This window comes from Lissotriton vulgaris, chromosome 6 (genome assembly GCF_964263255.1).
Source record: "Lissotriton vulgaris chromosome 6, aLisVul1.2, whole genome shotgun sequence".
Lineage (NCBI taxonomy): Eukaryota > Metazoa > Chordata > Amphibia > Caudata > Salamandridae > Lissotriton > Lissotriton vulgaris.
In genome coordinates, this window is record NC_141694.1 from 773,673,300 (window position 1) to 773,696,036 (window position 22,737).

The window sequence follows — 22,737 nt, forward strand, 5'->3', positions numbered from 1 at the left end:
AGGCTGTAAAGGGGCGCCCCTCCCTCTCCCTTGACCAGGACCGGGCTGGGAACTGAAAGCAGCCCAGGCAAAATTAGCCATACCAGCCCCAGTTTGGCGCTTAGCGAGCAAGCCCGACCACTACTAGGAGGGTTTGGGGGGTTTCTTCCCCCAAGACATTTTTTGAGAAAGACTGACCAAAATGGTGAATTTTACAGCACATTTTTCATTACATATTCAATCGTATCGACTTTCAAAGCACAGTAAATAGTAGATGATGACATTAAAAAGCATCAGGTTACCAACCCAGTCATATGTACCCATAGGCATTTTTTCAGAGAGCACCAAAAATAGACACAATCACACAGGCCACTGAGGCTAAAAACTATGGAAATGTCACACCCAGGCCTGGTCACAACAGGCCCGAAAGCATGGAAAGGTCACACATGAGCCTCCAAGTAACTGAAGACAGAAACTATGGAAATAGTACATATAAGCACCTAGGCACTGAGGCAGAAACTGTGAAAATGTCAAAGATAAGTGTCTGATAACTAGCACCCAGGGCACAGAGGCCTGACACTATGTAAACATCACACCCAGCTTGGAAACGTCACAAATAAGCACCCAGGCCAGTAAGCAAGGAAATGTCACACATGAGCCTCCAGGTCACTAAGGCCAGAAACTATGGAAATAGCACACATAAGCACCCAGGCCAGAGAGCATGGACATTGCACACATAAGCACCCAGGCAGCCAGAAAGCATAGAAATGTCTCACGTGGCACCCTGGCCAGAAAGCATGAAAAATAACACAAAGGCACACTTTTCAGTGTGAGTGCTGCAATCAAAGTTGCCTGTACATCACTAAAGTCAACTCATGGGATTGTGAAAAATTCAAGAATCACACAAAAAACAAGGGTAGAAATTGAGCCTCACCTATTCTGGGACATATAAAACTTAAAAGCATATGCCAAACAATTAAATACACTGCACTCTGCATACTGCACCCTGCCTTATGGACAGGGCTTGAGCTAGTGGTGACTTCCTGGTGACATATGTAGTAAAAGGGATTATTTTTAGGACTGGCAAAAGGTTTTTTTTGCAAGGTCAAAGTGGCAGTTTTACGTCTGCACAGGCAGACTGCAATGGGAGGCCCTGGCCTTGACACATGTTTAAATAGGCTACTTAAGTGGGTGGCACAATAAGTGTTGCAGGCCCAGTAACATCATTTAATTTGCAGTCCCTGGGTACATGTAATACTACATTTCTAGGGACTTACAAGTAAATAAAATTTTCCAATTCCGTGTAAGCTAATTTTACCATTACAAACGTTTTAAAATCTAATTCATGGGCGTTTAATATTTGTATTTTTTCCTTGTTATATGCTTTATCTGTTCTCTTGTACGGCCGGAATTGGACCAATAAAGACATATTTTATTACAATAATCGTTAGGGTTAGTAGATGATGTAAAGGTAAAAATAATAATTTATTTTACATGATGATGCAACGTCAGGCGATGTTCTGGGTGTGCTATAATTGTTGCCCAGTCTAATTGTACACGCCATAATATCATTCAATCATGGACACTTCAACGGACCAGAAAAAGAAAGGCCTGGCAAAATATCTTGTTTGGTTGGTATAACGCACTGCCCTGGCTCAAAATAGAAGGAAAAGTAATCCCTGATGAAAGTGAGGGCAGGGCGGCTAGCAGCCTTAGAGGACGTTTTTAAAACACATTATGGTGAGTTTATACAAATCCCTGACTGCTTTCCAAGACTTTAAATTTAGACAGTTTGCATTAAACAGCAGAAAGCACAGAGTACTCATTCGGTGGCATTCGCAAGCTTGATAATAACAAGCATTTACAATGCAATGGTTTCACCTTTGGAAAAGTTAGAGCTATTGGCATTGCTCATGACATTTCTTTTTTTTTTTTACTTATAAATAAATGGCATTGTTATATACATTGCAATAGGTCTCACATTTGTTGGAGTTGGAGCTACTGGCATTGTAAATGGCAATGTTTTTTATTCATGCTTTTTTGTTTGCAGTGGAGTGATTTTTTTTTTAAGTGCACACTATACCATATTATAAGCTTTTATAGCAACTATACAGTAAAGCTATAGCTATTTTAACATAAAAGGGTGTAAATGGATGAATACAAATACAAAAAAGAATCTTAAACTGTATGGTGGAATGTATAGCAGGTGACAGAGACTACCGATCACAACATACGTACTTGAAGTGATTGTGGGTACCATATGTAACGAGATGCATCCATAAGATTTGAACACTTTTAAGAGGCACAGTCAAGTATTTTGGAATAACGGCAAAGAGAAGAGCAGCAGTTAAAGCGATATAGAAATAAAGAAGAAAGAAGAAACTGTGTAGAAAATAAGAAAGAAATATCTTAATCTTGCATATATTATCATCAGCCCTAATAAATCATCCAAGCTCCCTCTTCATTGATCTGGCCTGTTGAATTTGGGACTTTTAAGCTGCAGGGAGTGCCACTGTCCTGGGAAAAAGTGGCTTTGATACTTGATGTTAGGCTGGAACATATTGAACAGGAGAGCAGCAATAAGAGAAACCACAGGAAAGCACATGCAGCAGGTATTATCCACGACCAATGCAATACAAAGAGGAATCACATGCTTTCTTAAAAAGAACCCGGAGCTCACCCTTTACATGACGTCTACCTCGTGTGTATCGTTAAGAAGAGATGCTAACAACAATATGATGTTTGGATAGTCAAGTTCAAGGATGACTAGCCTCCACCAGGGCTTTATAATTTAGGCTCCATGTGATCGCCCTCCTCAAACTATTAATGGGTTTGCATCCTATGGAGAAGTGTCTTTGCAATTGCTTACTGTATACTGGTCTCAGCAAGAGCAAGACACAAGCATACCCTTCATGCTCAAAGTCTGCCTTGGGGCCAGCAATGATGAAAACTATGCGTTTAATCCCATGGCACCTGGTCATCAGGAGGTTCGGGCTCTGTCTCTCAAGCAGCAGCACATTTTGTTAGTTCTTCTATTGTCCGGGCATCTGGTGTATATGTTGCACTTTATAAAATCACTAACATAAGAGAAATGATCATGAGTTCTTGAGTTCTATGTAAATGTTAGGGCCTTGTCATATTCCTACAATATGGCCTGCAGGATGACTGGGCAAATGTAAATGCCCAAGTCTTATGTTAAAGAGTTGAAAATAAAAAACTTTTGACGCCTACAGCTGTGTCATTTGGTAGACATGTGTGTATCTAGTAGACAGAAATGCACATAGGCACATGTATAAATGTAAGCGGCATGCATCCAACATTCCTAAGAGCGATTGATTCAGTAGTCTCACATCAATAGTACTTTTCTAATCTTGCAGCGGAACAGATCCTCGCCTTTTGCAAAGCTGCTGCTCAAGGTAGAGAACGCATCTATTGCCTGGGTTGCAACGCTGCCAACTCGGAGTTAGAACTAGATCACAGCCCCTAACCAGGGCGCACGGAGGACAAATACAAGGTTATAACTATTGCCACGTGGTTAAAAACAATAAAACCGCCATCCTTTCACTGAGCGGCTGCTTTGGAACAAGAACAAACATTATGTTCTTGCTACTGAACACAAACAAAATGTAGCCGAGTAATTTCATGCAAGAGGCTTAAGAAATGTGCTTGTATGGAGCATAAGCCCGCAGTTTGGGTGGATCTGTAAACAATGCAGAGTGCCTTGAAGGCCTTTGGCCATTAGGAGTTAGAGAAGCGCTTGAAGGACTGGTGTGAAGCATTCCAATGCACCAGGAGCTGGCCTGCATCCAAAGGCCAGATCCTTTGCCGTTGTCAGAGCTGGGAGGGGGTGCTGCTCCCTGGAGACCATTTGCATCGACACAACAAGGGTGATGGTGGGCTATAACTTGTCAGAAACTTAAGGAAGGGATAACCTATCAAACAATAGATGCCACTTAGAAAGACTTTTTTGGGGTTTTATTCACTTCAGAGATCAGGGAAAAACTGGAGTCCATAATTACTCCCAGATTTCGTACTTAAGTTTATACTGATGGCAGTGGGTCAAACCCCTGATGCCAGGTTATTTTTGGTTTGTAATTCTCCTGTTCTCTAGTGGTTGGGATGCAGGTTTTGGAGGAGTTAAGTTGGTCTGAATCCACCGACTGACAGCTCGGAGGAAATGGTCAGGCCCCGAGAAGTCCATATCCACCCTATGTCACCATCTGAATTATGCATGCGTCCTTGCAGCAGGTACCGTTGAAGAACTCCGTGAGGTCCAGTGGGTTGTGAACTAGAGATTTGGGAGAACTGGTGATATGATTGAATCTTGAAATATGTCAGAGCTGAAAAGAGCCAAGGAAACAGGGGGACGACGGTGGCCCTGCTGAGCGGGCAGGAGGAGAACCAATAGCCACTGGTCTCAATAGTAAGGTCTGGTGGTGCACTCTGCTAATGATGCTGGGCACGTGCACCAATAATGCAGCCACTCCATCTCTGCCCACTGACATTCAATCCCGACGGATTCAGTGCCTCAGAACATACCACACTGCTGTTCAATATTCTACTCAGAGCCACACAAAGCAACCGTCAAATAACGCCCTCGAGCTACAACAAGGTACCCGATCTAGAACAAAGGTACCCGAGCTAGAACAAAGTCACAGCTCTGTGATAAGACCACGCACTGCAACGCACACACCGGAGGGCGATGAGCCCTGAGCCAGGCACACCCGCCACAAGCCAGTGAGCTAAAACAATCACCACCCGGTGAAGGGTACTTATTGTCGAACAAACCTAATTGTGTGTGAGAAAAAGTCCCCGCCCCAAGCTGCAGGAATCACAGACGTCACGTAGAAGAAGGCAAAGTCGCGCAGACCTAGCCCTCAGCTGAACAAGCAGGCCCGGTGCGCGCTGCAGGGGCCAACGCACCGGGCGCTCTAAATGGCTTTTCTCGCCCCATCTCTCGATGGGCGTGCATAACAAGAGCCCGCCCCTGCTTCCACACATCCTTTTGTACCAGGGGAAAACCCGTTTGCCTCCACCCTCGCCCCTAGTGAAGTTAATCGGGCTGCTGGAGACTCCCCTCTCCAGGGCCAAACCTCAGTTCTCGAAGCCCCAGTCAGGTACACCTGGAGGGAGTTGGAAGCTCCCCACCCTCCCTACACGTATTCGTTCCATTGACTGCACCTCTTAATTTGCGAACGAGGTATGCAGTCGGCCATTCTGACCCAACCACCTATCGGGTCTTCCGCGTACCCTCTGGCTCTGTTGTGATGACCACTTTCCTCCCAATTCTACATTATAATAGAAGCCCCTCCCTCGCCCCCAGCACCGGGGCCTTCACGGGCAAATATCTGGATGGCTCTAAACAAAGAGGGGCGCAAGAGGTGGAGACATGGCCGGAAGTCATCAAATACCACAGCAGGGAACTCAAACACCACCCTGGCCATCAGAAGAGCGCACACAAACACACCACTCGTCACCCAGAGCTTCTGGCAACGCCCCAAATGTACTCAAGTACCGACGGTCACTCCATGCACATAGTTAACTCCAGAGGGAGAGACGCACGTTCCCACCCCAGGTTCGTACCAAAGGTGCCATGGGCCTTAATGCAAGCAAGGGAAGTGGACCGTGTGTCCCAAGTTTGCATGCAAAAACAGCTATATCTGGGCAGAAATATATAGTTCGTGTATTGTGCGCCTTGGAGCAAGGAAAGAAATGGGCCCCTGGCTAGGGTGACCAGAATTTTAAAGCCAAAAACCGGGACATTTTCCAAAAATAGGTGGTTTACACTTTTACTGCAACCCGGGCACACAGTGACAGTGCCCCTTAGCAGAAAATTACAGAAGAGGCAGTAAGAACACACATAAAATGCAATTTGTAAAGCCAGTAGCAGGCCTGTTAATTAAATTACTTTTTTATAACAGCTGCTAACCATCCCTGCTTTGCAAAACAAAAATATACCTCCCACTTCAGCCGACCCTCTCTACAAACCGGGACTGAACTTAATTTCTTGAAATCTGCCAGGACAGCTGGCGAAAAAAACGGGACTGTCCGGGCAAATCCGGGACGCCTGGTGGTCAGCCTACCCATGGCTGCAGTCTGGGTTATAACATGGGAGCAATAATCGGGGTTCAGTGGGCCTCTGGGACCCCTGGTAGGTACCGCACCCATGGAAGGTATGCCCCCGTGTCTGGGCTGTAATGGGCCCTCTTGGCGTTCGCCGGTGCCACTGCACCTACTATACTACCGATACATTCCTTCCAACTCTACAATAAGTGTGAGAGCGTTGAAAGGGGGCGGGGTGTAGTATTCTAAAAAGGCAATGATTTGGATTGGAACATTGAGAAACAGGACACAAACAACTTGTAGCACGCAGACTCCCGCGCCCTCCGAGAACGGGCGGTGCGGCCAGCAGATGCCCCATGGACAGGCAATGTTGAGGCAGAGAACAACTCACAGCCCAGGAAACACGCAGAGGTAATGCATGACAGGCAGGAGCGCCACAACTAACCCCCCCCCACGAAAAGTACCTACACATAAGATGCCTTGCTCTCATAACCTGCCCCCTCGCACAGGTGGGTCTTACCCAAAGCTCTTCCCGGAACCAGGCTTATTTCCTTCTTCCAACACCTGCCCCAGTGTCTGTACTCGCACTGTCCCCTAAACGACGCAGACGTTTGCGGGGGATAGTGGGACCTAATTCCCGGTGATTCGCCTTGCCTGTACTTATCCCACATACCCAACGAGGCAGACTTTTCGTTCCACAAAACCTGTGCTTCCGGTTCTAGTGCTCACCCCCTCCACTACTTACCCCTATTTAGTGCATCATTCCGGGTTCAACCCATACCGCACCCCCAAAAAAGTGCATACAACTCACCGTTCGCACAGCTGTGATTTGTCAAAAGCGCTTCCATCAGATCCCCTCGCGCTTCACTCTGACGGTGACTTATCTTTTTTTTTTTTTTGGGAGGGTGTCCAGGACACGGGCGGGAGAGGACACGGACGGCGGGAGGGGGGCGGGAGAGGACACGAACGGCGGGAGGGGGGTGGGAGAGGACGAGGGGGGCGGGAGAGGACACAAACGGCGGAAGAGGGCACGGACGGCGGGAGGGGGGCGGGAGGGGGGCGGGAGAGGACGAGGGGGGCGGGAGAGGACGAGGGGGGCGGGAGAGGACGAGGGGGCGGGAGAGGACACGGACGGCGGGAGGGAGGCGGGAAACGTGCACAGGACAGCGAGGGGAGGGGGGACGGCGGGAGGAGGGACACGGAGGAAGGCAGGACAGCAGCAAGCACGGCCCGGCCGGACCATATTCGGGGGCGTTCCCGGCTTTTGGCTGACGTAGCATGACGTAGCCAAAAGCCAAAAATTCTCGGGAACGCCCCCGAATCTGGTCCGGCCATGACGGACGCCTCTCTGTTCCAATGGCTAGCCTCCATTTATGGAGCTAGCCAATGAAACAGAGGACGGATTCCAGAGCCACATACTGTAACTCAATAGATTTCTCCTGCGCAAAAGCTGCTTGCTCAGCTTTTTGCAGCCGAAACCTAAAAATTACTACCAGGCACCTACCTGTAAGCAGCGTGCACCCTCCAAAGTACACTTGGAGGGTTTGTGCGCTGCCCCATGGTCAACATCTGAAATATACACCTTGGAGGCAAACGGAAGTGCCCCCGACCCCCTCAAAATTCTGGTGCCTGGAGAGGAGTCACTGGGTTGTCATCAGCAGCTAGGCAGCTCATCAACGCAGCTGACACCACTTTTGAGAACAAAGTCATGCAGGAACTATAGGGAGTGCGCAATGCGTAACACACCATGCAGACAGACTGCGCAATGACGTGCCACGCAGACATCACTGCTCCTTGTATTGTGCATTAACATCAGCACGGGTACCTTAAGCCCCCTGCCTCAATGGTCGGTGCTCCCTGTTCCCCGTGTTTACACCCACGCCATATGCAGCGCCACCGCTCCCCACCACACGGGATAAATGGCTCTGCTGCAGCGGACAGTAAACTTCCAGGATGGGGGCACCAGATGTTTCCTTTCTCTCCAGCCGCCTGGTCAGCCCCTGCTCATAGCCGGCAGCAGCGATCGGTGCTCACAGAGCTATTCACACCCTCTTCAAAGGTGTCCAGAAAGAGCGTTGGCCAAAGAAGGACCTAACACTGCTGTTCAAAATATAACCACGCCACTTATTATATTCCCATGAAAATAACGTGCATTTCACCTAGAACGCAGCATATACATTATCGAAATCACAAAACGTCATTTATTTTTGTCTCAGGAAAAAATTGATATAGACTGAATAAAAATAAACAAATAAACAAAACCTCTTGCTGATGAGTGAAATAAATAAATACTTGTGATATAACATTGCCTGCTGTCGCATATAATATTTTACTAATCATGTATTTCAAATGTCGAAAGCAAGTAGCCAGTCGTATTACAACACATTATCACAGGTAGATATTTTATTCTTGTTGCAGACATTTATTTGCTGGGCACGTGTTCCTCATGATAAGCCAAGAAGAGAAGTGTAAAGGACTGCAGACTTTTACAACAAATCAAGTTTTCAGCGGTGTTCCACAGTCTACACCGTTCAGGGGCACGTGTCCCTCTGCGCAGAGCCCGAACACAAGGGTTGGGGAGAATGTGGGCTGCTCTCTGCCTAGAGTCTCTGTTACTGTAAGGAGCTCAGATCTGGTGACAAGTTCCATTGTCCAGCTCCAGTGGGGCCGGGAGCTCTCAAGAGCGCTGCCCACACCTCCGTGCTACCTGCACCGCCGACTCTCCTCGCAGACACCGTGCAACACGGTGGAAATCTCGTTGAACAGACACTGCCATTCAGCGCACCACTTGTTTAAATGATAAACAACACTGCACATCTTTGCAACTGCATTTATATCTAGGATTCCACGGACCAAAAACAAAACTGGCCCCCTGTCAAAAAACCGGCCCCCACCCCCTCCAGCCTACCGGGGGATTGCCTTTGACTGATAGGGAAGCTGTATGCTTGCTTGCTAAAACATTGCAAAACAGCATGTTTGTCCCCACATTTAGAACATTAGTGCCTGTATTTGAATGTTTTTTTCTGGCAGAAATCCCTGTTAAAATTCCTGCAGGCTCCTGTAGCAAAAGCTGGAGGTTTAGCCCAAGTGCCCACCCTCCCTGGGTAGGTCTGTTAAGAAAGGGCTGGGGGGCAAGCCCACTAGCAGTATGCATCGTAGGGGAAGGACTCTGAGGATACATCCATTGCACTCATAATTCGTTATCCACATCACCCCAAGGTTTTTCTGGAACTAGGACTAGACGGGCTCTGTACTCTTCATTGTAATGTAACCAGGCAAAATCTCCATATTCTGACTGAGCCCTTCTGATTGTATCCAAGTATTTGAAAATTGAAGATTGATCTGGGAACCTTTCGCAGTAAACACTTGCAAAAATCAGAGAGGCTGAGGTCCAAGAATCAATATTAGTGGGGACCCTGGGTGTTTTAGCTAGCTCCCAAGCCTCTTCCCTAGAACCTTCTTTGAATAGAATCTCCCTATGCAGTAACATGAAAACATCCACAAATTCTCCATTCGAAATGTTTTCTTTGGTATGTTTGTTAAGATGCAAACCTAAGGGCATCAACAGCCCCATATAGGGAAGCTGTTTTAGACCTATGGCTTTGTTCTTACTGTCCTTCTCACCTTCAGAATTTGTGTTAGATGCCAACAATTTGTCTTGAAATGTATTGGTTTTAGGAGAAAAAACATTCTGTAACTTTGAAGGAGACTCACAACAGCAACAACCTTAGCCTCTGCGGCCTTACAGACAACCCCGTCTGCTTTACGTTTCCTAGAAACTGAATTAGAATGAATATCAATCATCAGCTCACCTATTTGGAAGGCTTGTCAGGTGTTGAACACGTCTTCTTGCTGGCACCCTCAGATGCCTTTGAATACCGTTCTAGCTCGTTCCAACTCCTTTCAGATGCTTTCATCTGCAAACAATTCGCTCGGGAAATCTTGTTAGTAATCCCCCCTGTTTGGAAATAAAAATGCTGTTAGACTAGTCCTCCTCTGTAGCAAGTTAGCCTTCTTCGAGATCAGATAACGCATTGTCACCTTTAGCATGAACCCCCTGATGAGCCCCACTGCAGGATGGTTGAGCACCATCACCCACACCACCATCAAATTGTCTCCAGTTCACCACTTTTTTTGAACTGAGAAAGTTTTTGGTCGGGTAAAGGTGTTGGAAAAATCCCTTCAGGATTTTTAGTGTGGTTGCGATGAGGTGAACAGGACGCCTGAAACCTGCTCAAAGGCGGTTCACTGCACCTGATGCCCTTTTGCAGCCTTGAAGCAATGTTGGCCTGCAAGACGCCAATTCTGGCAGACATGTGGGGTCCCGTAATATTTTCAGTTACTGCAGAGCTGCTCTTATCCTCATTATCCATCCACACCCACCTACCCTGTCCAGGATGCGTGCTACCTGCTTTGACAGAAAACACATTTTTGCTACCAGCCTCAGAGGCTGAAGAACTAACCTTGGACATCCTATTAACCGATAGTCTTATACTGTTTAAAACAGAATTTACCACAGAATGCCTACTTGGAAAAAACTTTGAGGAAACCTCAGTAGATAAAGCTGCACTAGTCAATGATAAATTGCTAGTATCAGAAGAAATGACAAGAGAAAGGGGCCTCTTGCAAGAACCGGAAACCTCAGCCTTAGCCAAATGAAATTTAGTCCCCAAATTAGGAATGTCACATCTGGTAGACAAAGTGGGAGAAAAATCATCCTGACGTAACTGTTTAAATGTATTTCGCCACTAGATGGCGCGAACGTCTCAGTGTCATCCAATACAACTTCCTCAGAAATTCTAGATATCCCTTTAAGGAGCTGGTTTTCTGGCATACTTGCTTTTTCCACAACCGAGGAACCTGGCTGCTGAACAGAAGTAAGAGAGGAAGCTCCCCTTGAAACTTAATTCAAGGAATTATTAACTTTTGCAGGCACAACTTCAGGGGAACTGTCAGACAAGGTACAAGCAATTACAGCAGCAGACTGTAATTGCCTCCGTCACTTTCACCTCCCCGGGGCTTTCATAAGCCATAGGAGGGGGGCCCCATCTGCCCCCATATTTATATAATTGCTCATGCTCCCAGGACCCGGCCCACCCAGGAGCTAAAGATTACAGAACCGCAGGAATTTGTGAGCGCACTACTCACCCGTGAGGGTCTCAAGGTGCTGGGGGTTGGGGGGGAAGCAGTTCTGTTCAGTCAAACAGCCAGGTCTTGAGGTCATTTCTGAATGTGTTCAACGAGGAGGAGCGTCTGATGTTGATCGGGAGCCCATTCTAGGTCTTATCTGTGATGTAGGACAAAAGCTCTTCCCCCTGTCCTAGCTTTGCGGGTGCGAGGGGTTTCAGCGAGGGCAAGGTTGGTAGATCGGAAGTTTCTTTTGGGTGCTTGGAAAGTGATTCTCTGGCATGGCAGGTGCAGATCCCACTTCCTCCAGAGGTTCTCTGATAGACTTCACATCATGGTATTCTGTGTTTTGTTAAACCAATCTACTGAACTATTGGTTTGCCATGGAGAAATGGTATGTCACACCAGCTTGCGCCCACATCTCTCTCTTGTAATTAGAGATGTAAGTAAAGATGAAGTTGGTTCTCTGGTCAGAAATTACTGCCCTTGGAAATCCAACACTAGAAAAAATCTCCAGGAGCTCTCTTGCCACCACATTTGGAGTCATGCTCCTTAAAGGTACAGTTTCAGGGTACCTGGTGGTGTGATGATGATCCACCACAACCAAGATATACTTCTTGCCTGTCTGTAAGGGGGGGGTCAAATGGATCAACTATGTCTATTCCCACCCACTCAAATGGAACATCTACAACTTGTAGAGGCACTAATGGTGCCTTAGTCTTTCTTCCCGTCTTATCACTCATCTGTCAAGTTGGGCATGGTCTACAGAACCACTCTGGGACTCTGCGCACCCCTGGACAGTAGTACAGAGGCTCCTATCCTGATATTCTTTTTTTTAACCTAAGTGTTGTGCTTAGGGCACTTTATGGGTTAGTGACAACATGAAGTTCCTGTACACTAATGGAAATACTAGCCTCGTGCTAGTACCTGGCTCAGGATTTACCAGTTTAGTAGAGGAGAGTAGACTATCCTTCCAGTCAACATAGTGTTTCCTGATCACCCCTTTTGCTTACTTGATCCTGGGCACTCTTCATGTGCCTTTTGCATATATTCCTGGGTAGATCCTCCAGCAGCAACCAAATCCAGAAACTCTGGAAGCGGCCCAGTCTCCAGAAAATGGTCCACTTTGGGAGTTTCATCCTTCTGTCCCTGTGGAGCAGAAACAATGTCCTCCATGGCCTTTGCCTTCCTGTAGTTTCCCCTTTCCTGCAAACTGCCTCGCCCTGGTGCCTGCAAATCTGAAAGATACCAGCCTCACTCTGAGACTGACATGCAGCCTGTGCTCTGGTTAACACAGCAGATGTTGTCTATGTTATAAAGGCTACTGGTCCTTGCAACAAGCCAGTAGCAATCAAAGCATTTCCTAAGAGACATCCAGCTCCTTTCTTTCTCTTTACCCAGATGTGAAACTTGGCCGCCTTGCCATTGAGCGCAATCTCAACCCTAGAAAGCGGATACTCCATGCCCTCTCCACTGGCTACCAATCCTGTCTCTATGGTTCCAGGGAGTATCTCCTCAAGCTTAAGGTACTTCCTCTCAGCCATAGTATGGAAGGCCCAGGTATCCATCAGGGCAGGCACTTTCCTCCCATTGACACTAACTTCCTGCACAACTTGGTGTACTAGGTTCAGTGCAACCAGTCCCTGTTGGGTACCTTCCCTCATGTGTAACATACTTGCTAAAAAAGTTGTCACTGTGTCAAATTCCTTCTCTTAACAGTCTCTCTTGTAATGTCCCACCTTGTGGCACTTAAAAGAGGATTCCACTTTGGACCTAGAAAGGCTTCCTTGCTTTCCCTTCACATGCTCCTCCTTTCCAGCTACACCACTGATATTCCCATGTTTTCTCTGGGCCCTCCTAGAGTCACATGAGAGCCCTGGCCCTTACCCTCCCATTTAGAACTAGTCTTCAGAGGGTTTGTCTCCCCCTTTGGCTTAGAACCATTCTGCTTCAGAACTTTGTGAACCCTGTTAGCCAACCACTCATCAGTCAGCACTGCTAGTTTTGCTGGATCCCTCTTTTTCAGATCAGACAAGAATTGCCTAAGTAGGGTAGAGCACTCCTCCTTAAGTCACTATGTCATCATCAACTGGTTAAGGTACTGAAAATCCCCGCCCTTATCCCTCCTACCCATTCGTTCCAGTCGTGCAATACCCTAGAATGCTTACTTGATCTGGAATTTGAGCTTGCCACCTTTAGACCAACACATGTTTCAGTGACAGCTATTCAACTCACTGACCAACATGGTAACAAAGAAGCAGCTCTGCAAGAGTTCAAATGTGCAACTTATTGGGAATAATGCCACACAGTTGGTCATTTACACATTGGTGTGACTCAAGACTCTGAATGATTAGCTCAATAGAAGGCCCTGGGAGTGGAGGGGTGATGCAGTGGAACAGTAAGCGTTGCAATGGCATGCTCCCAACAAGTGACATGCAGCACTTGAAAACAAAATGATCGAAATTAAATAAATAATTAATGATTGCATTGTTGTTGTAATTTACCAGTAAAAAGAGGAACAGTGCTAGAAAACAGGCCCGATTCTCAGTATTGAAAAACAGTATCAAAACGTAAGCATGGAAACTCGGAACATGAAGAGGTGCCAGAGAGATTGTAAATGAATGTGTAAATACTGCCTAGTCTAAACAATATTTTGACTAAAAAACATCTACTAACTTTAAATATTTATAATTTATTTACAGCGTGTGCCAGTCTTGCAACATTAAAGATGTCATCTGTTACCCAGGACCCTAGTGAGTAATTCAACTTTTTGCATGTTGCGGTTTGAAAATACTTTATATATATATATATATATATATATATATATATATATATATATATATATATATATATATATATATATATATATATATATATATATAAAATATGTATATGGAATAAACTGTGCCATGAGGTGGGGTTTTATGAAACTGATCTGAAGTGATTCAACTTGACACGTGTACCAATACAAACTACCAAGTTATATTTTGTTGTAATACATGCCTTTTCTACTAAAATCTCTCTGCATATGCAAACATTTTCTTTCTTCCCTTTCTTCAACATTTCAGTAAAACCCAGACAATATTTGAAAAGTTTCACATTTTAATACACACACAAGGAACAAAAAGAACTAAGGGCCTCTGTTCACGGGTGAGTAAATTGGTCAAACTGTAAATCATGCCACATTATAGCTGCTGGTGGGATTACACCTCAAATTTGGGGAGAGCTGGTCAAGGAGGAAGAATGATGGGCAGTGACAGACCTCAGAGTGGTTGTGTATCCACCTCTAGGCTGCTGTCTTCAGTTCACTAGGCCTGGCTGGCAAACCAGTTATTGGCAACTGCTACCCAGCACTCCCAGACCTATGGAATCTCTAAATTTCTAATCAGTAGACAGCTGCAAGGGTTGGGTCGTCCCAGGGATTCTGTAAATTTAGCGAATCCAGGGGGCATATTACCAAGCAATAGCGATAATTATCGCTATTGCTTGGTTAGAGACAAAAATTTACCGCTAAGCTGCGGCGATTTTTATCGCAAATAAACCTTGGTATTACCAAGGTTTATCGCAAATGCGATAAAAATCGGCCGCAATGCATGAATATCGCTGAAAAGTCAGCGATGTTCATGCATTACCGAGCTAATGCTCTTAGCCATGTTATCCACCTCCCATTGGATAACATGGCTAAGAACTGCTCAGGGCAGGTGTTAGCTTTTGGAGATATTCGCGCTAAGTTGGTAATAGGAGATAGCAATGTTAGCGACTGTTTCCAGTCGCTAACATCTTGGCACGCCCACTTTGCATGTCATTAGTGATAAATATCACTGACATGCAAAGTGGGGCCCAAGATGGTTGCTATCTCCTACTAGCTGTCGCTAACTGGTGTTAGCGACAGCTAGGTAATAGGGAGATAATTTTATCTCCGCTTTCTTGGCTTTTAAAGCCAAAAAAGTGGAGATAAACCCCCTTGATAATATGCCCCCATGTGTATCTTTTTGTTTACCTTATGCACTTTGCATAACCTCACTTTGCATAACCTTATTCCCATTCCCAGACGATTCCCATAAAGTGGTAACATTCTTGGGGAGGTAATCCTGGATTGTGGGGAAGCAAGCAGTCTTGTCCCCCCTCATTGTGCCTCAAGGGTCATATGATTCCCTATCAACCTGCTGCACATGCATATCCTGACAGTTGCTTAGCAAGGTTGGAGTGGGTCCTAGTGCAAAAAGGAAAGAGTGAGCCCCAGCCACTGGTTTCCATAGTAAAGTATAACCATAAATTGGGTAGAGTGGGCTTCTAAAACGCCTAGGCCTGAGTGCTAATGCACATACGGTACTATTGGTCGGTATGTCCCTGAATGCTGGGGCAGAGATTTCACTAAATACTAGGTTTGGGCAGAATGTTTCATTCTACCTGTGGAATTGGTGGAATTTGCTGCCTCTGCATTACTCTTGTAATGTGGAGTTCCAGCCAAATTCCCTCAATTGCCAAATTCTCTCAATTGCCAGGTGGCCACGTTGCCATGAGGCTCTAGAAATGTGAGCGAGATTTAGTGCGCCCAGCTCGATTTTCTAACATGAGCGGTTGTGAGTGGTCGTGGTCAGAGGGCTGCTTATCAAGTAGATATGCTGCCACTCGAGTAGATTCAATTCAAATGGACGTATGCTCTTATATATTGCATAGTGTTGTTGACACTGATTTTTCAGCGCTGCTTGCACTTTTACCACTAAATTGCAGTGTGAGCAGTGCAACGTGCCTATTGGCGGATGTCTGTGGAATCTTGCTGAGTTTTTGTGAAATTCCCACCGAACCCTATGAAATACTGTGCAGCTGCAACAAGGATGGCATGGCACCACGATGATCTGAAGTCTAAAATAGAGGCCATAAATTCTTGCAAGGAAAGCATATGCCTAACTTGTGCCTACATGTATATGTTAAAATTTGCATGTGCATTGCTCTGCATTTACTATGAAATTAAAAGGTTTTGCCTGAACTTAATTGTTATCTCCCTTATTTCAGTGTTTTGTACTGATAGAGTGAATTCATATATACACATTATCAGTACAGTTAGACCTGACAGCCTTGTTGTGGTCTTCCCTCCAACTTTTTGCCTTCACCCATTTTTCAGAAATTTGTGTTTGTTGTCAGTAGGATTCTGTACATGATAACACTGCTAACCAGTGCTAAAGTGTTTGTGTTTTCTTCCTAAAACATGGTAAAAAGTACATACACCTGATTGTGGCATTTAATTTACTTATAAATCCCTATTATGGGATAAAATGCACTCAGGGCCTGTATATTAAATGTTACTAGTGCGCCTGCAGCACTCATTGTGCCACCCACTGAATTAGCACTATAACATCCCTCAGCCCTGACATTGCAGCCTATAGTGCAGGTTTAAACTACCTATTCAACTTGACAATATAAACCTTTTACTAGGCCCAAAGCTTCCTTTTTAATACATATGTCACCCCTAACACAAGCCATAAAAGCCCTTAAACGAATGATGGACAAAATGCTGAATAAATCATACATTCACCCCAGTCAAGAGAGGATGCATTGTATTTAAAAAGTAGGAGATGTGGGTTTAAATTTTTCATGACCAGGTAGTGAAAAACTCCTTAAGTAATTTTTCACTACTGTGAGGCCTATATCTTCCATTGGATAACATTGGGTTACCTTATTATATTTATTAATTGCTAACCTTTGATTGGGAGCAGGTAGGAAGGGCATGTTTGGGCTCAAATGAATTGTAATTTAAAATCGTCTTTAATGGTGAAGTCGAATTGTAAGTCACAATCATGGAAATGCCTCTTTTATAAAGTTGGCATTTTCCTGCTCTAACCATTTGGTGTCAACTGCCAATATCATGGGTCACATGACTGTGAATGGCTCTGCTATTGGGCTTTGTATGACAAAGGGGGCAGGCACTGGGCCATCTTGCCTGGGTGGCTTGGGATGGAGTGCCCCACTTACACTTCAAAGGACTGCCCCCAGGACACACACAAAGAAACCTGTAACTTCCAGACTTTTTGGAGCATTGACAAGGGAGGAGAAGAACTTTCCAGAAGCAGATATAAGGGTAGTATAGAGAATGCCCCCACTTCAAAGACAGGCACCAGTTATAAATATTGGACCCTTAAAATAACTTTTCAGTACACTCCTGGACATAAGGAAGACTTCAGAAGCACTGACCGGCCTCTCAGATTGCTGCCCTGTTGCCTGATACCTATGGTGCTTCCTAGAGGACAGCCCTGCTGCTATCAGAAGACTGCCATGCTGCTTGAGGCCTGCCTTGCTCCCCAGAGGACTGTCTTGTTGCTTAAGGCCTGCCGTGCGACTTGAACCCAGGACTACCAGAGTGACTCCAAGAGCTAGTTGCCCTCTTGTGTGAGCTACAGGGACATATTAAGCTCCAGATCCTTGAATCTCTAATCATGCCTCCAGACTTTCCTGTCCACACTTTTGCTGTGTGGCGGGAGAGGCAGCTCCACATAGTCTACAGAGCATTCGGGAGCTGTATATGGAACCCATGAGCTCCACCAAGTCAGTGTTACTGGCTTCACCAACTCGGGGGTTAAGAGAGGCTCATCATTGGATCACCAGTGATTCAGAGGGGTTTCTTACACAGTTGGTTGCAGCCCTTCCCTTTGTAAAATCCGCCTGTACAATAGCGTGCTGTCCTTATGCCCAGGGTCAGGCTGGGCCTCCCTCAAGGTGGCTTGGACTGCGGTTCAGGTCACATTCTTTTTCTTTCCGGTAGAGCAGAGCTGGATTTTCCCACCTGTCACGTTTGCTCCCGATACTCTGGCAATATTCAGCCAAGTGGTTCACCAATCACCACCCTGTCTGCTGTCTCCACTTTCAGGTCTACTATCTGCTGCATGGTCCCCTGCAGTGATGCTTATTCATTGCCTATAGTTCAGCACCATCAGCTTGGGACTCTTGAAGATCTCTCCTCCATTCACCCAGAGCTTCTTCAGCTCCTCCAATGCTCCCCTGGTCTAATGTGCCACACTTCACTGTCAGTTGTGTCTGCCAGGCATAACAAAAAACTTTGCTGACTTCTGTGCTGGCTAAGGGCTGCGGTGGAGAGAAGGAGGATGCTTCCTACTTCACGGACATCTTCACCACGCACAGACCTTGAACTGTGCACCTAGCCTCTGCTGGAGTTTGTCAACTCCCCAAGTGGTGCCCCCCAGGTCCTGAACCCTTGGATGATGAATTAGAGGGGCTGCTCCTGCTTAAAACTTGTCACACATAAAACTTTTCACCAAAAAGTGGCAGAAGTACTGACAGAAGATTGGGATTTACCTGTCATCCACTCCGTCATTCCGCCCAAGGTGCACAGCCAGCCAGCCCAATATTGAGGCAACTCCTGCTATGTTTTTCTCTTCAGCATTAAGTCCTGTTGAGTGGGACCTTTGAACGATAGTGTCTGACCTTGTGGAGTCCTCTTCAGCTACAGCTTGCAGCTTTGTCCTGCTGGAGGATGTATAAGTCCAAAGGTAAAAGTCTTCACTGGGCTGGATGGTGACAGGCACCCTTGAGATGACCTCTTTGCTCTGGAAAACCGCATTCTCCCCCTCAGAGCTTTTTCCCACCATCGTGATGACTTCACCAAAAATTCATCCAGCACTTCCCAGGCAATGACAACTCCTCCTCAGGCACAGCCTTCCGCCTTGCCCAGCTGACCTCTACCTTCTCCTGTACTTTTCTTTGAAGTGTCTTCTAAGTCCGACGGTAAGCCTAGACTAGGCCCAATCCACCTTGTGTATCTGACTTGCGCTCCATCAATGTCGCATTAACATTTGACTTTGCCCCTATGTCAAGCGGCCAGTTATCTGTGGTTGGCGCTTTGACCTTTTAGTCCATAAATTTCACTAAAAACGTACCCTACTCTACTTCCCAGATTCACCTGGTTATTTCGATCTTATCCTTGTTTCTACTCCTGGTTTTATTATTTTTAATTAAGGCCGACATAGGGCCCAATCAATAAAGATCCATTCTCAAGCCATCTAGCGGCTTATTTACAAACCCCCTGCACCACCGGTGTAGTACCACTGGTGCAAGGGGCTATCTAGTTTGCAAACAGTAATGCAATTTGAGATGCAACCTCCGAAATAGGATGCAATGCAAATTGTACATTGGCAGTGCAAATTATACATTGTATATTGTCTAGGTGTACAAAGACTTATTCCTCATTGATCCAGACAGGTATAATTTCATGTGTAAATGGAAAGCAGCCTTTCATATTTCTCCTTTCATGCAGGGGCAGCTCCTCCAGCCAGCATGAAAAGCATGTTTTTTAAATGTATTATTTCATTTAAAACACCCCCCCCGCACGCTCCCCGCCCCCAACCGCGCTTAATGCCTGCCACGACTGAATCGAAGGCCCTTTAACAAGCATTGCCTTATACATCTTACCATCTTCACTAGCATTTTACCACTCTAATGTGAATGCATGTGTCAAGATCCATGAGCATTTATGACAGGCAATCTTGGAAGTGGTTTTATATTGAAGAAAATGAATTCCAAGATTACTTCCAAAGTGCACGCATGTGTCATGATGCATGAGTGCACAGCACATGCATCATGCTACATGTTGTTCATTTTTTGTTTATTCTTGTAACATGGAGTAGAATGATAAAACCGTTTTAAAAGAGGTACAAAAAGAAAAGTGCATGGAAAGCAAGACAACTGAATTTGAGTGGCCCAGAAGCACATTGTAGATAATGGGTTCTCATAAAAATATATAGAAAAATAAACATTGTATCAGGAAGAATAAGAGGGCTGGAGAGCATTACGGTAGTGGTTATAATGTTAAAAAAAAAGTGCACATAAAACATGAAAAAGGAACTGACTAGCAACTGCTTGGCATTCACAAAATTACATAAAAAAATAAATATGGTAACATCATGAGCAGGGCAGGGGTCTCTGCGGAGGGTGGGTGAAAAGAGAATGCTATACAGCATCTAAGACAGGGGAGAGAGCAGGGAAACACATGTACTTTCAAGATGTGTTCAATACTAAATAAAAAAGAGTTACCTAAAGCATGCTGTTGAAGGTTGCAACACATCCACTCAGAACACTGTAAGAATAAAATGGTCCTGGGTGGAACAAACACAAAAATAGGGAGGAAAGCCATCAAACCATAAGTCAACAACTGATATAGACAACAATCTAATCAAATCAATAGCAAGGAGCAGATTCTCCTTGCTATTGATTCCACTGTAAAACTCTCACTATGAGCTGCCCATTAAATTCTGGTATGCGGAAAAGGGGCCTTCCCTTTGATCTTTTTCCCAACATGAAGACTGTTAGAAATGGGGGTCTCTAGTTGGCAATGGTTTGTGCCGTTCTCCAAGTAGGGATCCTTCTTCCTAGTCAGGGTAAGGAGTAAACTTTTCCAAAATAACCCCTGCTCGCCCATTTGGTAGCTTGGCAGGAGGAGACAGGCTTATCTCAGAGGCATTTGTGAACACCTATAGTAATACAGTGAAAACACTACAAATGGACACCACACCAGTTTAGAAAAATAATGTATCTATATCTAAACTAAACAAGACCAAAATGACAAAAATCAACAATACAATAATAAAAATATGATTTTCAAAAGGAAGAAACAGTTCTGTTCAAAGCAAGTTGAAGTTGCAATACTTTCAACACAAAGTACCTTGGAAGTGTCAAAATCAAAAGCAAGAACAGCCACAGGGAAGGTGATGTGTTGGTTCCTTACACGCAGGGAAGGTGATGCGTAAGTTTCTTACTCCAGGGGAGGTGATGCATCGGTTCCTTACTGCCACGCAGTGGAGTTGATGCGTCAGATCCTTATTGAAGAGACGGTGATGCCTTGGTTTCTTACTGTGCGGGGAGGTGATGTGTTGGTTTCTTACTGCGGCCCCCAGCTCTCTTGTAGACTTGGCGCCCCTGTGCGATGAGTGAGGATTAGGGATGCATTGGTTCTCGGTGTAGAGGCTTCAATGGAACTTGGGTTGATTTCTTCAGCTGCAGTCCACCGATGCGTTGATTCTTGCAGCCGCACAGCAGGGCTTGCATCAAAATCGGTGGGGTAATCACAGCCTTCGTAAATCAGTGCACTTGATGCAGCTATTTCTCGAGTAGACGCTGCATCAGTTTCTTTGGCAATGATTTGGAAACAGGCATTGTGCTTCCCCTCGTTGCTTTACTTTTCCAGATTCCAACAGCCAGAACAACCTCCAGAGGCCCAGAACAGCTACAGGCACCTCTTGGCAGGTCAGATCTCTCAGCAAGGGAGTGCAGTGGAGCTTGGGGGTAAAGTCTTTTGATCAGTGAGACTTAAAAACAGGAGGCAAGCTCTACTTCAAGCCCTTGGAGATCTTCCTCAAGCAGGGTACACAGCACACAGCAAAGTCCTTGTCCTTTCCTTGGCAGAAATAGCCACTGCAGGCCAACCCTAGACAGCACACAGCAAAGGGGCAGTACTTCTCAGTTTATCCAGTCTTCTGCTTGGTAACATTTCTTTTGATTCCCAGAATTGATCTAAAAGTCTGGGGTCTGGCCCCCTCTTTTTAAAATACACAATCCATTTGTATCTGTGGCAGAGGAGCTCTTTGCCCAGCCAAAACCAGTTTTGTCCTCTCTGGTGTAGCTTCCTGGCAGGAGGTGGAGACAGCATTGCCCTTGGCAGACCAGGCCCATTCAGGTGTGAAAGAAATCTCCTCCCCCTACTCTGAATGTAACCCAGGTCTATTCAGCCCATCCCTGACTCACCCTGAAAAGGAAGGACACACCTAACCCCCCCCTCCCGCCCAAGTGGCTGTCTGAACAGAATGCACATCACCAGTCCCTGTCACTTCAAAACAAGACAGTCAATACACAACCCAGAAGAGACACACTGGATGGTTAGGCAAGAAAGAACCTACTTTCTAAAAGTGGTATTTTCAAACCCAGAATGTAAAAATGACCCTGACTAAAAGATGCATCTTAACATCCTGAGTTTAGGCATATCAATCTATATTTTCCTATCTTTTTCCCATGGGCAGTAAGGCTTATAAATGTTATAAGCAAACTCTGCATTCTATCCTATGGGAACAGATAGCCTTATAATAGTGACAAACAAAACAGGCAGCATTTCACTATCAGGACATGCCACACACATCAGGGCATGTCATACCTTTCACATACACTGCATCCTGCCCACAGGGGTACCTTGGGTATACCTTAGGGGTGACTCACGTGTAAAAAAAGGGAAGGTTAGAGCCCGGCAAATTGGTGCACTTGCCAGGTCGACATGGCAGCGTTAGACTGCAGACAGGCACCCCAATCGTAAGCATGAGACCGTTTTGCAAAGATTCTTGTGTAGCTGGCACAATCAGTGCAGCAAGCCTGCTAGCAGCATTTGGTTTAAAGGCCCTGGGTACACACAGTGCACTGTATTAGGGACTTAACAGTAAATCAAATAGATCAATCGTGAAAGACCAATGCATAACAACACTTAAGCAAGGGAGCACTTCGTCTTTGGCACTGAGCAGCAGTGGCAAAGTGCCCAAAGCATATAGATCAAACTGAAGTCTTCCACCCAGCAAA

The 22,737-nt window shown here is 45.6% G+C and overlaps 1 protein-coding gene across 2 annotated transcripts in view; it reads left to right on the forward strand.

The window, feature by feature from the left end:
• The window catches only part of LOC147707967 (amine sulfotransferase-like), a 281,866-nt gene that overhangs the window by 12,533 nt on the left and 246,596 nt on the right, over window positions 1–22,737 (forward strand). For both annotated transcript variants that reach the window (XM_086926772.1, XM_086926773.1), the window contains exon 2: window positions 13,872–13,922. In XM_086926772.1, the coding sequence (XP_086782898.1) occupies window positions 13,872–13,922 (51 nt within the window). The remainder of the gene's footprint in view (window positions 1–13,871; window positions 13,923–22,737) is intronic.